The sequence below is a fragment of the Trichoplusia ni genome, chromosome 6, assembly GCF_003590095.1.
Source record: "Trichoplusia ni isolate ovarian cell line Hi5 chromosome 6, tn1, whole genome shotgun sequence".
Classification (NCBI taxonomy): domain Eukaryota; kingdom Metazoa; phylum Arthropoda; class Insecta; order Lepidoptera; family Noctuidae; genus Trichoplusia; species Trichoplusia ni.
In genome coordinates this window covers 8,453,126-8,469,260 of record NC_039483.1, presented here as the reverse complement: position 1 = coordinate 8,469,260, position 16,135 = coordinate 8,453,126, and the positions used below count along the sequence as shown (strand labels likewise).

At 38.8% G+C, this 16,135-nt stretch overlaps 2 protein-coding genes across 2 annotated transcripts in view; both read right to left on the bottom strand.

The window, feature by feature from the left end:
* The window catches only part of LOC113494732 (unconventional myosin-XV), an 83,949-nt gene that overhangs the window by 49,105 nt on the left and 18,709 nt on the right, over nt 1-16,135 (bottom strand). The window contains exons 2-5 of the mRNA XM_026873173.1: nt 6,685-6,835; nt 2,406-2,656; nt 1,177-2,282; nt 939-1,102 (exon numbers count right to left, since the gene is read on the bottom strand). Of these exons, the coding sequence (XP_026728974.1) occupies nt 939-1,102; nt 1,177-2,282; nt 2,406-2,656; nt 6,685-6,834 (1,671 nt within the window). The 5' untranslated portion in view covers nt 6,835. The remainder of the gene's footprint in view (nt 1-938; nt 1,103-1,176; nt 2,283-2,405; nt 2,657-6,684; nt 6,836-16,135) is intronic.
* LOC113494731 (extensin-like) lies at nt 7,644-9,364 on the bottom strand. Its single transcript, XM_026873172.1, has 2 exons — nt 8,660-9,364; nt 7,644-8,550 (listed from the first exon to the last, which is right to left on the bottom strand). Exons 1-2 carry the CDS (start codon nt 8,708-8,710, stop codon nt 7,693-7,695), a joined length of 909 nt encoding a protein of 302 aa, XP_026728973.1. The 5' UTR covers nt 8,711-9,364; the 3' UTR covers nt 7,644-7,692.

Genomic DNA, 16,135 nt, shown 5'->3' with positions numbered 1-16,135 from the left:
TAAGTATGGGTAAAATAAACAGAACATTTATTTATACATAAAATTTATGTTGATAAGTAATATTGTCACGACAGGGGGATGCTCCAATGGTAGTAAAGAATGAGATTATGATGACTTATCTCAAAATAATCTCTTAATATTCTTCGGCTTAGGAGGCAAGCATGTTTGTACTGTGCCTTAGATTTAGAAAAAAATAGTATGGAAGCCAAAAAAAATGTTACCCTTAGAAACCCTTTTCAGCTAAGTTGCAATAAACAAGAAAATGGACATTGAACTCAAGCTATCTATATAGAGTTGTAATTGAAAGTTGAACACTTAGCAAGTAATCTTCCGTTTCCTTTCTACCCTAGTGTATACATTAAGGGCCCTGCCCGGTATTTAAAGGTTTTTATATAGAGTTACCGTGCGAATTGCGTGTTGCCAACTCATTGGATCCGGTAATCACAGAGCAAGCTAAACAAGGTATAATTAAAAGTTAACTAAACTCTTTGCGTACGCGAAACTTTTTGCGCTTTCATAGGGAATTTTAGGAACAGTTGTTTTTGTTGATCAACACATTATTATGTTAAGTACTTGATACTTGACCGACGGCTGTAATTATGTAAGAGAATGTCTGTTAGTCATCATGTAACCTGACCATCGCCTTGACCTATCACGACGTATCAATAGATATTTTTTTGTGATATAAATCACTTGGCTAAATATTTTTTTGACATTTATTAAATCTTAGTAGAGATGTTATTGTTAAATACAATATTATTTTAAATCGAAAAAACATTATTATTTCGTATTTATTGTCTTGTGAGTGAAAGAAACAATGCCATTGTTTAACTGTTTGTATTGTCCAAACAGTGAAGTTATTAAAAACAGTGATCATTCACGGTCACTACAGTCAGATTGTAGTATACATTCCATGTAGCTGTCATTATCGTACTTACACCAAATTCGCTAGCCCCCAGCCTCGGTCGAGAGTACAATTCATTCAGAGCGTGGTTATAATGGCACTTTTCTAGGAATGAGGCGTCCGACGCCCGCGGGAAGTTGCTCTCGTCGTCCAAAAGGTGAAGGATACCCACAGGCTTTTTACTCAGCAACTGTATCACTGCAAAACGTCAAACAATAAGTTACTCTGTTACAATACTCTATAAAGTATAGTTTCGTAAAGCATATACATACCAGGAGAGTTATCGTTCCACGTCAAATTGGACCATTCCAATCTTTCCTTCTGATATTCTTGTTGCTCTAATTTAAATATGTGCTTATTAAAATAATGTTGCAGAGTTTCGTTAGCGTAGTTAATGCCAAGTTGCTCGAAAGAGTTCTCTTCTAAGTCTTCAAATCCAAAGATGTCCAGGAGAGAAATTCTGTGAGCATCGTGTAGGCCGGCGCGGTGGACTATCGAGTTTATTCGCAGCACCAGCCAGCTGAACAGCGAGGAGTACAGCGCCTTGGCGAAGGCGTCTCGTGCGTCGAGCGCCTGGTCGATGGGCAGCGGCGAGCGCATGCGCTCTGCCCGCGCCGCCGTCACGCGCGTGGTGAGCGCGCGCGCCATCGCCTCCGCCGGCACCTTCAGCAGGTGCGCCGCCCAGCGCACCTCCGCGCCCCCGCCCAGCTGAACACCTTCCTGACCGTGGCGCAACTGTCTTCTGTGAAAGTACACATTTCCTAAGTGCAGGACAGCTGCTAAAACCCTTATAATGTCTTCTCGTTCTGCATCCCCAATTCCGAGAACTTGCATGGCGCCACATAGTGCTGACCAGTCTGCTCCGGCACCCGCGCCACCAGAATCTCCTCCTTGATTTAAATAGAAATAATGTTCAGCTGTCAAAAGCCCTCTGGACCGCCTCTGTTCTTCATCCAGGCCCGCCAGCAACTCGTAAAATACATGGTAGTTTCTTTCTCCTGGTGATTGTGTGACTATTCGAGATTTCTCGAGTAAGTAATGTGCAACTCTCGCTCCAGCTAGGGAGCCATCTTTGAAATACAATTCCAAGAGTTTTCCAAATCGACTAGAATTGTGGTTTTTTGGTGTTCTTGCGTTTCCGAAGGCTTCGAGTAAGGGGGCTGCTTCTAGGATTTGTTCGGAGACTGGTGCCCTGCCGGGGGGCGCGGGGGCGACGGCGGCGAGGAACTGGACCGCTAGCTTGGTGGACTCGGTCTTGCCCGCGCCGGACTCGCCGGAAATGAGTATGGCTTGCGGCTGGGGAAGAGCCGCGCGCGCAGCCGCCGCTATGGCAAACAGATGTGGTGGGAGATCGCCTAGCGCCTCTGCTGCGTGGTACCTGGAATATGCCATAATTAATACAGACACAGTTCTTGCTGTAGGTACCAAATAGTTGAAGCAATATATTTACTTGTCACACTTTTATAAGTATCCAAACGATTAGAGAGCATTCGGTTCCTACCTCCTTGCAGTCTGCAGGCCATACAAAGCGTCGACTGGTCTATAAGGATTGACAGCCACCAGTATGGAGCCCGCGTACGTGTATATCAAGCCTTGTTCGTATCTTAGTTTCAGGTTCCAGAGTAAGGCGGCTTCGTGCAGGTCGTGTAGTCTCGTCATGTCATCCACGCCGGTCGCCCCGAGCTCCTCTCGCGGCCAAACCGGATCACCTTCATCTTCACCGTTGCCCATTTGAAGGGCGAAAGTTTGAGGCTGTAAACAAAATCGTAATAAGTCAATATTGTGGAAAATTACATAACATTTTTGGTTATCTATTTTGAATCGTGGTCGCAATTATTTTACAAAATTGCATAACCTAGACATCCGCTTGCAAAATTATAGTAATTAGCACCATTCTAAATATCTTACCACCTCATATTTAAAAAGGAATAGCGAAGCGACGGCGGAAAATTATAAAGCCTGGGCCAACAGCCGTAACAGTGACATAACGTAATGACTGCTCACAATTGTATCAGGCCATCTTTCACGACCTGCTCTACTAAGATCGTTTCGCTATCGAGATCACTCAAATTCGTTTCAATTCAACGCTCGCTGGCTTTACATATTTCAATTATTTTACTGCGAATGCCGCGTAATGGACTGTGAACTGACTAGGTTGTGTCGTGATGAAGTGTGTCGTTGCATACCGCAGTGAAGGATACTTTGCGATTTGCATGTACATTTGTGTTACGCAGCGTCGGCGTCGTCGCGCTCGAGTAAACATAATTAGCGATCGTCAGTTGATTAGCGCGGTACTGTTAACTGACCCCCATTTAGACTGAACACACGTATCGATAGACACATTGTTTTTTGGTATCAAAGAAGAGTGCAAAATGCAAAGTTTGGAACTACTTAAAAACTGTAATCTGTAAAAAACTTAAAATCATCCTCTTTATCTTTCAAAAGTTTGACATTCAAAATATCTAGCTATGGTGTCCAATCATTAACCACCTCGTGTACATTACTAATATGATGTTTTGAAACTATTGCATCAACTGACACGGATTTGTTTACAAAAGTATTAAATTTTTTTTTTAATTTTACACTTAATACACCTTTCTGTCTGTTTGTAATATTCAGCCCATTGAAATAGTTCAGCAAATCAATGTTAAATTGCCGTAACTAAATTAAAATGATTAATTAATAATCGTGCTCAATTTAATTGTTATCGATTGTGTTGTACACTTGATAAACTAGAGCGTTCATTAAAACTAGTTCATAATAGTGTTGAAGCAATTTTCAACGGATTAACGTTTTTTATGAAAACTAATAACATTTTACATTCCCAAGTTTTTTTATTGAATTTATTTTCAATATATTTTTTATGCAAGGCTGTCTGTAATTTTAAAAATCAATTTGTTCCAAAGGGGTGAAATATATATCGATTATGGGTTGAATGAGGATTATTTGTGTAAAAATACAGTTAAAACTTCTAAATTGAATAGTCGTTTTATAATAATTCAGAAGCAATACAGATTATACTTTACATTGTTAACAAGAACATCCAAACACAAGTCCTTCAACGAAGACACAGCTATATTCCTCCACCTTCTCACAGTTCTATCCCCACTTGACATTTTCACTCCGGACATTTTCTTCATGATCGACTTAAGAGTTTTTGGCTTACAACTGTTCTGTCGTCGACTCACCAAACGCAACCGACATGAAGAGTTACAAGATAATGTGGAATTACAAGAGTCACCAGACGCAAAAGATTTCAGAGATTCTGGCGAGCTACGCGGTGTCGGCGCGAATCGGACACGCATCAGCCAACACCGGATTACAAACGATCCTCACTTATCTGCATTTCGTATCGAATTATACACATTATTGGCATGCCGGTCATATCATAATAAGTTTATTATGATCTTGTGTTTTTGATATCAAGCATCATTTCCAGTGGATTTTTCTTTCTTCATGTAACCACTTCTTTAGGCTATCCAAAAAAAAAAAGGGAATCCTGGGGAGTCCTCATGGTCACCCACCTCCTCGAGAAAGGAAGCTGGTAGTGTGATCCTTACTGACTAAACCTGAACCGCCGTGAAACGTTTCCCGCATTTAGTCGGTGCACGGCAAAGCATAAAAAGATCATCACGCACCATGTAATCACTATTCCTACATTCCCTAGTTATATTTCCGCACTAAAAAGAATTAAACGTGAAAACCACAACGTTTTATAGAACCCACATCCCGCAAGTGCGTAGCGCAGTGGTTGGCAAGTCGAGTCTAACTGATTGTACCACATACCATGGAGAACTGTTATGGTGCAGCCTCTTAGGATAACGGCCAGTCTGGACAGGTCTAGATTAAGTAATACAAAGTTGAGATTACTGCTTCTTGCATTGATTGACGGTAACGATTTTATCCAAGAATCCCCCGTTACTCGCAATGTCATTTGAATGTATTTAGACACATGTCGTAGGATGTGTGAGCATGCACGCTAAAAATCATTTTAAAGCAAAACCGTCTCGGACAGTTTTTTGATGGATAAATACGTCAAAATATTGCATTGTTAACAAAATCTCAGCAAAATTCCGAACACAAAACAGTAACGAAAGTAGATGTACAGACCGGCTTAGGAAACAAAGTATTATTCACTCGTGTTTCCTGAATAATTAATAGCACAAAGTGAAATAAAGATAAAAATGTCAAGACTAATGCGAATTAGATTACCCAATAGGTAATAATTACCTACAACCTGAACCAGTTCCTGCGGTTGCTTCACCCCGGGAAGTTGTAATTGTTTAGTTTAGAAAATTAGGCGTTAATAATTGACGCCGAGGTCTCGTGGACATGTACAATGAAGGATTAGTCATGCTTATTATAATTAAGAACTGATACATTCCTTATTGAGTCATGAAACGACTTAATAACATACTGGACAGTTATCAAAACGATCTAATGTGTTTAGTGAATACAGGTGACGCAGGTCAGAAAAATTAACAGTTATAGAAGAAAAAACTAAAACCGGTTAGTTATGAGGACATTAATTCTTGTTCTCTTTAAAGACAGACAACATATGCGGAGGTCCCAAACTAGTCAATAAAACTATTCGTGAGCCATAATTAGAAACGTTTTTTATGTCAATAAAACTCAATCTAAGTACCAGGCGAGCATAAATTATTAAGAAGCTGCGGTGTGTTGAGTCAACTCTCTATCGACATTCCACCAGCGGCCTTGCGATCAGCCGAATGCCTTTTCTCGCCAATCACAGCAGAACAATGTTCCCCGTCTGTCTTTGTTGCGATTATTCGCTTTTGTATTGTCGAATAATGGTTTGTTAGTAAAGACATCCGTTCTGATTGGCCGGTGTTGGCGCGAGATGCATTAAGGTCGCATGACCGCATCGACCTTGGTCGGTTAAGCTGCACTTAGCGTGATTAGAATATCATCGAGTAGAAAAATAATAAGTACATATGCGTCGTTTTGGGCTTGTACTATGTACACACATGGGATATGTTTATACAAAAAAGAACGGAGCTATTTTACCTTTTCGGATCTAGTTATCATTATATCTTGGCACTAGAAAAATACTAACAACGTTTTATAGTCCCTGCATAAATAAAAAATCAAGAAAGTACGTCTAGATTTGATATCTACCTGATACAACCTTGACTTTTTGGTTATTTCCTTGCTTCTTATAGCGTGATTTTACTAACAGTTTCTATACAAAGTCAGCGAATTCCTAAAATAGCTGCATAACTTAGCCTTTACTGTTTGCTGGCAACATTGCGTCGCCTCACGTTTTGACACCGCGATGCATTTGTACGTGACTGTATGTATGCGTACTGCGTCGGCCGGCGTGACGAAACTAGTTTGACGTATTGTATGTGCCATGGTAGTACTGTATAATGCCAGGGTTTATAAACAACAATTACAGATGCATTTGTCTTTTTTTCAAAGCGAAACTAAAAAAAAGGTTCCAATAAAAAAAATAAGAAACCTTTTTGCTGAAGTGAGACAAAACTATGAATTTGAAGAATTCCTTTAGAAACTATTTAGTCAGAGTCAGCATATTCTATAAACCTTAAAATGCTTTCACATTATCTTGAGAAGCTCGAATACTCATAGAAATCCTTATATTCTTCATTCAGAACTCAGCTGAAAATCAGATGATCTGATTATCAGCTGAGTTCGTTGTGTCGTTTGTTCTCCACATTCAAAGCACTAAAGCACTGCTGCCTACTTTGTAGCTTAACTGAAAAAAAATAGTTTTTCGTATTCTTCTTGCTCTAAATTACCTGGCCATTAAGCACGGCGGAGACGAGCAGCACCCTGGCGGCCCTGTGCACCTCGACCAGCTCTCCGGGCAGCGGGGCGCTGGCGCCGGGCGGCTGGAACCACACCGACGCGCCCTCCGACCACTCCGAGAGGCCCCCGGAGCCCGCCATGCTGGGGAACAAATAACTAGTCAGACAACAGAACAAATAGCGAACAACACATGGTAAGTAAAGCAGCAAAATGTAACATGTGCTACCGTATTATCAGAACAGGTCAATTTAATTGTTAGATTTAAGGGACCATTTAGACGATGTGAGAAATACCATGTAAGTTTCAATACATTGCTCGGATATCTAATGTAATATACGATTGACAGCAATGTATGGCATCGTCTACATGATCCCTAAGTTAGACAAACAACTCTTTCATGTACTATTTCTACTGATCTTCAATTGTTTATAGAGGTTTTAGGCAATTATTAATATTCCTTAGCAAATATATTTTTGATTGGACGGCATTCCAATAAGGCATTTTCTGTTTCGACAGTAGATATAACAGTCCATAATACGAACTGGAACAGGTACCTGAATATTTGTGGCAGTTGGACACCTGGGTGCGTTAAAAGCAAATATTTATCGACCATTAAAATACTTTATTCGAAACTGCCGCACGGAAAGCATCGTTTGCTTCTCTTGCCGAGTCTTGCCAACTTACAGGTTTGAATTTCACATTGATATAATTAAACGTCACAAACGATCATTAATTGAATCAATTTCTTGAATATCTAGGTACAGTATTAGAAATAGTTTGGCAATGTTTATCTCCTTCAACATCCTAAGTCGAAGTATGTCTTGCTATTTATTATTAACTATAAAAAGAAAACAAAAAAAAAATACTGGAAATAGTTATTTATTTTCGTTTACATGTACATCGATTAAAACTAATTTTAGTTTTTAGTTAACAACAATTGAAACATAACATTAATAATAGTGTGATAACAAGTTAGCGAATAGCTACTATCCGAACCGTCACAAGTAGATAGGAGTGGGTGATGCCGAGCACCCGCAGCCGCACGGCGCAGACGACTGGAAGCAGATAGGGGTGGGGGGAGGGGGCTGCACACAGAATGGCTCCATAGGTGGCGGCTGAATGCACATCGAGGGAGGCAGCGGCGGCTGCACCATGACCGGGGGCAGGGGAGGTGGCTGCACGCTGATGGGAGCCGGCGGGGGCGGCTGTACGCACATCGGAGGCGGGCACGGCGGCTGCACACTTATCGGAGGCAACGCCGGCAGCTCAATCATCATAGGCGGGTTCGGCGGCGGCTGCACCATCATGGGAGGAAGCGGAGGCGGCTGTACAGGCATAGCTGGTAGAGGAGGAGGCTGGATCATAATCTGCCCTAAAGCTGGTGGCTGCACTACAATTGGTGGCGGAGGAGGCAACTCAATCACTATCGGAGGCGGCAGTGGTAGATCTAAAAGAATCATTGGCGGCAAGGGGGGGTTCACGTACATCGGCGGAGGATTAGGTGGCGTCACACACATAGGGGGAGGCGGCGGAGGAGTCACACAAATTGGAGGAATCGATGGAGGAGTGATGGTCATCGGTGGTAAAGGCGGAGGATTGACCATTAAAGGAGGGGAAGGCGGGGGTGTGACAGTGATCGGCGCAGGAGCAGGGAGTTCTATCATCATTGGTGGCAAGGGAGGCGGCTGGACGCAGAGCGGCGGGGGAGCGGGTAACGTGACGTAGACAGGACTAGCCGGGGGCGCCGGGATGTTTAGAGGAGCCGAGCAGCAGGAGCAAGGAGGGGCTTGCGATATGTACGGAGCAGGCGCCGGTGCTGAGCACTGCGCTGTATAGTACTGCGCGTTTGCAGCATGCTGAAACATAAATTAAATAAATCAATTAAAGTACACAATTTGCACATGAGAATACTAGAAAAATATCCGAGTGCTATACAGATTAAAGCAGAGTACAAAATAATCTTACCTGGGCCAATGCTACCAACAGCAATAAAATCATTTTCGGAGTCACCTCCATGAGTGACCGATGCACTTGAACTTGTCATGTCCTACCAAACACCCTTATTTTATAACCACTTATTACCCCAGAACAATGCAACATCGATACAAATATGCAATCTTGATTAACAAACCTTCAAGTAATATTTGACTTATCGTATGCGTAATCTAGTAGCTTAAATAGTGAAAATGTTAAAAAGTCACGTACTGAGAAGAGATAAGAAGTCGCAAGTGATAAACAAAAACCGGTAAGTGTTGGTTTGTTTCGGTGAAGTGCCGGTACCCAATGTTTCCCTCGGTGTCCCCGAAATATAAGGTGATTTTTTAGAAAGTATACCATGACCTAAAGTTTTCCGTTTCCGTTTGAGAGACAATTAAGTCGCTAAAGATTATAATAGAAGTCTAAATTTAGACATTTACCTAATTATAATTAAGCGGAATCTGTGTTAGTGAGAAAGTGTTTTAAAATTCCATTACCATTGTTTTCCTAATGATACCAATCGATAAAGAATCTAGATGACAGGTGACTTCATAAACCTTAGTGACAGAATGATTTAGAGATGCGAAGAGAAAACACTTTAGTTCTTATGTCATTGTAAATTTAAGAATGCGCTTATAATTGAATCGATCGTTCGAAAGATTTATCGCCGATCGTTCATAAATAACATGGTTTTTGCGATCGACGCCAACGATCTTTGAATACCTTTTAAGTCCTTCGATAAACAATGTGTTTTCCTTGAAAAACACACCAATCATAATAAATCTGTTGTATGCATATTTATAATATTTTTACGCTCCATTAAAAAGTTCATAAATATGCAAGGCATGTTGACTTAATAACGAGTCCATAATGTGAATGCATCATTTAATTTTCCCTCTTCGTTTAGTGGGGATTAATGTGTCAAATGCAGCGTTGATTGACGCTCGAATATGTGAAGAAAATTGTATCAGTTTTTTCTTGGAGAATCTTTCCAGTCAGGTAAACATGAAACTGAAAGACTAAAGACGTCATCACACGAATGTGCTAGGAGTTAAACTAAATATACTCGTAAGAGCAGAAATTACATTTGTTTGAAAGCATGACCGATGCAAACGTTTTCAATTAAGAACAATAATTTATGTTCTCGTTTGTTGTTTAATTGCTGTAGTTAATTATTTGATTTATTTTCTTGATGAATAATATCGAAATCGTAAAATGCAATTAGTTAGAAATCTCTTAGCTCAACAGGTTTGTGTACATCTCTATCGGAAATGATTTTCACTTTCTGTACCTGCATCACTTGACATGGAGGTGACATGAAGGTACAGTGTTGTACTATGTTAGTGCTTAGAAATCAGTGTTTCGCTTTCCTTGTAAGTGTGAACAAGCTCTATAGAAAATGTGTTGAAAAGGGAACGCTCGTTAAACTGACCGCAAGGGAAACTTACCTAACACATGTAAATATGTAATTCTTGGTTCATCATTTCGTTATACTTAAGAAGCCAATAGTTTATCAATAGCTTTAAGAGAAAGTCCATCCTTCATTATATTTATCAAACTTCAGATAATATTACTACATATTTATATAAGCACTGCTAATAGGTATTTACGAGGAACAGCTGTTTAGATTATAGCTAGACGACTTCCTGGTTACTTCCTCTTCTATAAATAACTTATGACATGATGACGTTAGCACCTATCCACACTCTCCAATTAACATTTATTGGTACTCATAACTTCTGTATGAGTATGTATTCTGTATCCTTATACAGAATCGAAATGAACTTTATTTAGACTTCCGAAACATTCAATCGGAAAATTTTCCCTTATGTGTTTTCTAAGGCCATTTGTCTCACTTCAAACGAGACGAGACAGCTGATTCAACACATTAGCATAAACATTTCTAAAGTTATTCTCGTCGGCACGTAATATCAAACGCACCCATGACGACCCAAAAAAAGTTCATTGGATCCGGGAAACAATGGTCCGAGAATCACTTCCGTCTGCCAAAGACGTGGAAGCCCCACCTGTGGTGCATACCAATACATATAACCTGATCGATTTCAAATGATGCTCTAGAACCTTCGCTGTCAGTGAAGCGTGCTTTGTTTGTATTTGGTAGGGTTGTCACGGCGTTTGTATTCTAGGTCCGCACCGACCTCAAGAGGTGATGCTTTCTACACGCACGTTCGCTGCTTCCATAAGTTGATCTTGGGGCAAGTTAATTAATTGTGATGAACTCAATACAACTCAAGCGCGCTGAATGTCACGGTTAGGTTAAGTAGGATTAGCAATTTAAATGTGATCTAAAATTATCATCATGATATACGTTTAGGGCCTGTCACGTCGACATCAGAACTTTTCCGTTTTCTACCATTTAAACTTCCCACATATTTATGGACAAAGTATAATTGTGAGTAGCGACTGCGACTGTTCTAGCCTATTCAAAACGTGTACAAAGTATTGAGACTTCTGTAAACTTATCTCGATTTCCGTGCCAATTCAGTCGGTCAACGCGGTGCTACTTTACCATACACAAGATTCAGAACACGTAGTTTTCGTGTTTACTATGCTAAAAGCCCATTCGCTGTGACGTACACTTGACCTTAAAAAACTGTAGTATTTTCGAATGCGAATTCTCTTTTCGGCTTTCGAGGTTCCTAAGAACTGACAATATCTGCAGCAAGTATTTTTTATAATAACTCTTAGAAACACTTTCAGGCTGCTAGAGATGAATTGTAAATTAAAGCAGTCATTTATACTTCTAAGGTAGGTTAGGTTTTCTCTAATCTTTAATGCGTAAACATTTGACGCTTCGAAATACGATAGGCTTACTAAACTTTTCGAATAAGTCCAAACAAAGTCATCATCTGTCGGACCAATAGTAGAAATCGAAGTTCTCTCAAGTATTTTATGAATCAGCAAATATATGTAAGCTTACTGTCCACTGTACCAATGTTTGTTTTCATACAACGAACTAGAAAGTTACATACAACGCAGGTTCTCGGACTGCGTGAGAAATTGTGAATATACATCGAGTAATACAACCGGTGGTCATAAGGGCAGGCACTAGATTACCTGTAGTGCGTACATTGTTATTTACACTATCGATGCAATACGGAGAAATTTGTTTGAGTTTTCTCGTTCGTCGATTATGGATTTCATATGGAAACGTAATTGCTAGATAGGCGTCACGTCTAGAGAAAAGTTAAAACACTTTTTTTATAAGCAGATAAATTGCCGATTTAACTAGGTGTCGTTTAATTCTATCTGCTTGGGTCCTAAATATTGTTGTAGACAGTATTACTAGTAATAAATACGGATTTTAATTTAAACACAATTGTAGCCGACAAGAAATTTAAATTAATTTAATAAACGTACCAGACGCCGACCGACAACTTTTTGGTAGGCCTTTAAAGTAACGGTTATTCGCGCAAAACGCCGTCAAAAAACATAACCGATTTAAATTGTGTCAGTGGTAACAAAAAAAATACACACAGGTATATAATAAAATACTGATTTGCAACTTTATTAATACGTTTAAAAGCTATAAATGTAGTAAGAAAAAAATTATACGTATAGTCTTATCTTGATAGAGCGGCCAAAATATTTACAAGAGAATATAAATATAAAGATATAAGCAGTTTAATTTGATAACAAGTAATCAAAGCTGTACGATTGAGCGCATGCCATTAACTTAAAAAAAGAGACACATGCTCTGCCACAGAGACACAAAAAAAAAGAATTATTCTTTTCTTTCTCTGAAAGAAATTGAGTTTTGGCTTCATTCAAATAAAAAAAAGATATTTGTACTTTCATCACTTTCGTTGGCAATAATTGTGGTTGAACACAATTTCAGATCGATATACCTATTTACATTATTGATTGTGAATGGTTTGGGCACGAATCGATCGCCGTACACAAACATGTTTGGCCACAACTCCACGAGCAAGTCGGTCCCGTTACGGTATCGTTAAATTGTGACACGTCGCTTGAGGCTGTATGTCGACTCGCTATTTTTACTTCTTTTCGTAATGGCAACCAATTTCTATTTTCTGCATGTAAGTTCACCTGGACATCGTGTAAATATCATTTTTCTAAATGATCTACATATTTATAAAGTAAGTGAAACAGGAAATTTCTTTCAACTTCTTCAAAAGTATTTCTTAATTAATGCATTAAAAATAAACAAGTGTATGTAATCACAATCAGTTTAATCCCAAAATAGTAAAACTAATAGTATTTACAGTTCAATAACTGGTTTAGATAAAATCTAAAATAACATCAACACATTTTCCTCATTCCAAATTTAGAATACCAACTTATTCAACCGACAAGTCTCGTTTTACTAATTATAAAATGATTTTCAGCCTAATTAAAAGTTGCTCAACTTCGCCGTAATCGCTGTCAGTGTTATATCATAACAGTTATAAGGAATTACAACGATTGCATTACATTACGTTACAAATGCGATCAAGTTTTACATACAAGTAGACTTTACGTGGTACCGCGTAAAAGCGTCACTATAAATGTCAAAATATAAACGTGAAATGTCAAAGTTGACAGGTGACATTAGACAATGATTATGACCTTTTGTGGAGTTTACATTTCATTGATTTATCTATTCGAAACGGAATTGCATTGTTTGTAGAATCTTTTAAACTCATCAAATTCCTGAGGAGTGCAGCCAGTTATAAAATTATGGATAAATACAACAATAATCTATTATTAAAGATAATATAGTACAATCCTTTTCAAAGCTACTCTTTTTTAATATGAGATTACACATCATATAAGCTCGTGGCTGTGCTATAACCGCATAATTGATTCGATCATAGGTTAAGCTATGCTTGACGCGGTTGGTCGGTAGATGGGTAAGTCGGCAAATCTTTGTCATAGCGAGTTCCTCCGTGTTTCGGAAGGCACGTTAAATTGTAGGTCCCGGCTGTTATTCCTACATCTTTGACAGTCGTTACAGGTAGTCAGAAGCTTGAAGTCTGACAACCAGTCTAACGAAGGGGTGTCGTGTTGCCCAGGTAACTGGGTTGAGGAGGTCAGATAGGCAGTCGCTCCTTGTAAAACACTGGTACTCAGCTGAAACCGGTTGGACTGGTAGCCGACCCCAACATAGTTGGGAAAAGGCTAGGCCGATGATGACATGATATAAAATACAACGGTCGCTACAAGTAGACAGTTTCGTGATATGATGCGGTAACTAAGATTCCGGTAACTGCTATGAATGTTAATAGACAATACCATAAATACTGTTACTCTATTATGAAACCTACGAGCATGTAACGTGTAGAGAGAGGCCAGCATTTCATATATCGAATATTTACTTCTTTCGTGTGGATGTCATTTGAGTTGTCACATTATAACAATAACGTAAAACTGGTTTGCTCTAACTTAAGAATCTTAAAAACACAACACTTTTTCATTTTCAAAGTCATAAGTATTTAATTTTTCGTCTTATACATTTACAGCAAACTTATTACTTTATTTTCTACCGTTTACTTAAAACGAGACTTTTAAATGTTTCGTCAACTTTCGTCATTTACTGACATAAGCATCCGACCTTCACCTTTAGCCATACCAAGCTGCATTTTCCGAGTTGTCATGTGACTTACTTATTTCTCAAAGGATTGGTAAAGCATAGACAATGCAGAATGAATCACCTTTAATGAACTGCACGTGTTGATCGTTCACGACGTTATTTTAATAGTGACAGTAGATCAGTTTCAATGCAAGGAAGTTTGTGGTGTTATACAATAATAATGGTTAATTCGTGACGCGATACCAGGCTGCATTTAAACAAGATGTATACGGTAAATATGGCGTCCTTCAGTAGTTATTTAAATATGATATAGATCGTGTAATGTTTAATGGTGGACTCTATTTAATTGAACAAGATCGATCAAGGGGCGGTAAAATTTGACCTAAAAGCTGTTTTTTAAAGATGATCATACTTTTATTTATTTTCTTTAGTCTAGACGGCTATTATCATAATTATCTAGCCTAGTCATAAAAAGAAAACGATCTAGCTTTAATGTGACGTAATATGAGAACCTTGGTAAAGAAAGTAAGATGCTTAGCCAGCTAACCATGGCTCATCATGCCAAACTCACTGCGTGACGTGTCTCGGGTACGATCCCTGCGTCGGACAAACATTTGTGTTTTGCTTGTTCTGAGTCTGGGTCTGGGCCTTTGTGCATGTCACTTAAATGTTTTTAAAACGCCCAGTGACACCAAGATTAAAATCTTTATTATGGGAAGAGTATTTTTTTAAATTCTTTATCAAATAAATCATGCTCAATGAAGTATTGAAGGTTGACAAACATTTAATAGTTCGCATACCGCACGCGCCACGCTTCACTGATGTTTGTAGAATTCGTAACGCATTGTTTACTCAGACTAACAGTACTTAGAAATATACACTTTGTACGCCTCTCAATACTTGCTCAGTTACTTACCTATGGTTGAACATTTAGGGATCACATTATTTTAGACCTAGCAGTCAGTGTAGTTGCCTTTCCAAACGTTTTTCAAACTTCATTTAAAAAGAAAGGGGAGTAACTTATACTTTAAGGATACCCAGCAGTGGATAATACAGAGTTTAAGATATCTAATAAATAAATTAAAAAACAGATGACACTATCTGCCTAATTCTTCTTCTTTAGTGACATATTTGAACGCGTCACAATTTTTTTTTAACTGCCTGTATCAGATTCAATAGCCCTGATAATAATTTTATAAACCTCATTTCTTTTACGTTAGTTTTATTAGATTTGACTAAAAATTAACGCCAAACACAATCCAAAAAGGTCTTCACTTCAAGTTCGAGATTTTGTACGACACCAGTTATTTACAACTGTGGTACCGCCTTAATACCAGCGTGTGACTCAAACATAACATTACGTGCACATGATGACACTCTATTATCCTATCATCATCAGAAAATGGTACGCGGCCCGAGACCACGACCATTCTCAGGGTTATGTTATCATTGATGTTGCTATTATATAAATTGGTAAAAATTTAGGCTTTTGAGTGGAAAATTCGGAATACCACTGCTTTAATAAACTGACATATCGGTGGCCTTATAAATATGATTGCTAATAACAAGGTATGTATTAGGCAAAAATGTGGTTGTGTTGTGACTGCGATCAGGGCCAGAATTCAAGTAACCTTAAATTTTTAATAAAATCATTATTTAGTCCAAAAATCTGTATTTTATATTCTTCATATTCGACACTATTTTGCAGCAATAGAGAAAGTCTCAATCGTACATTGGATTACCTCAGATACGATCACCGTAGAGTTTAATTACAAATAAACATTATCTGTATGTCATGCAAGTTAATCGTTAGACATCATTACGAAAACCATTAAGTGCTAGCCTTCGATGACTTCGGTTGGGTACGATTCTAGCTGAAGCTCTATCACACGCGCTTCTTTGGGTAGCAT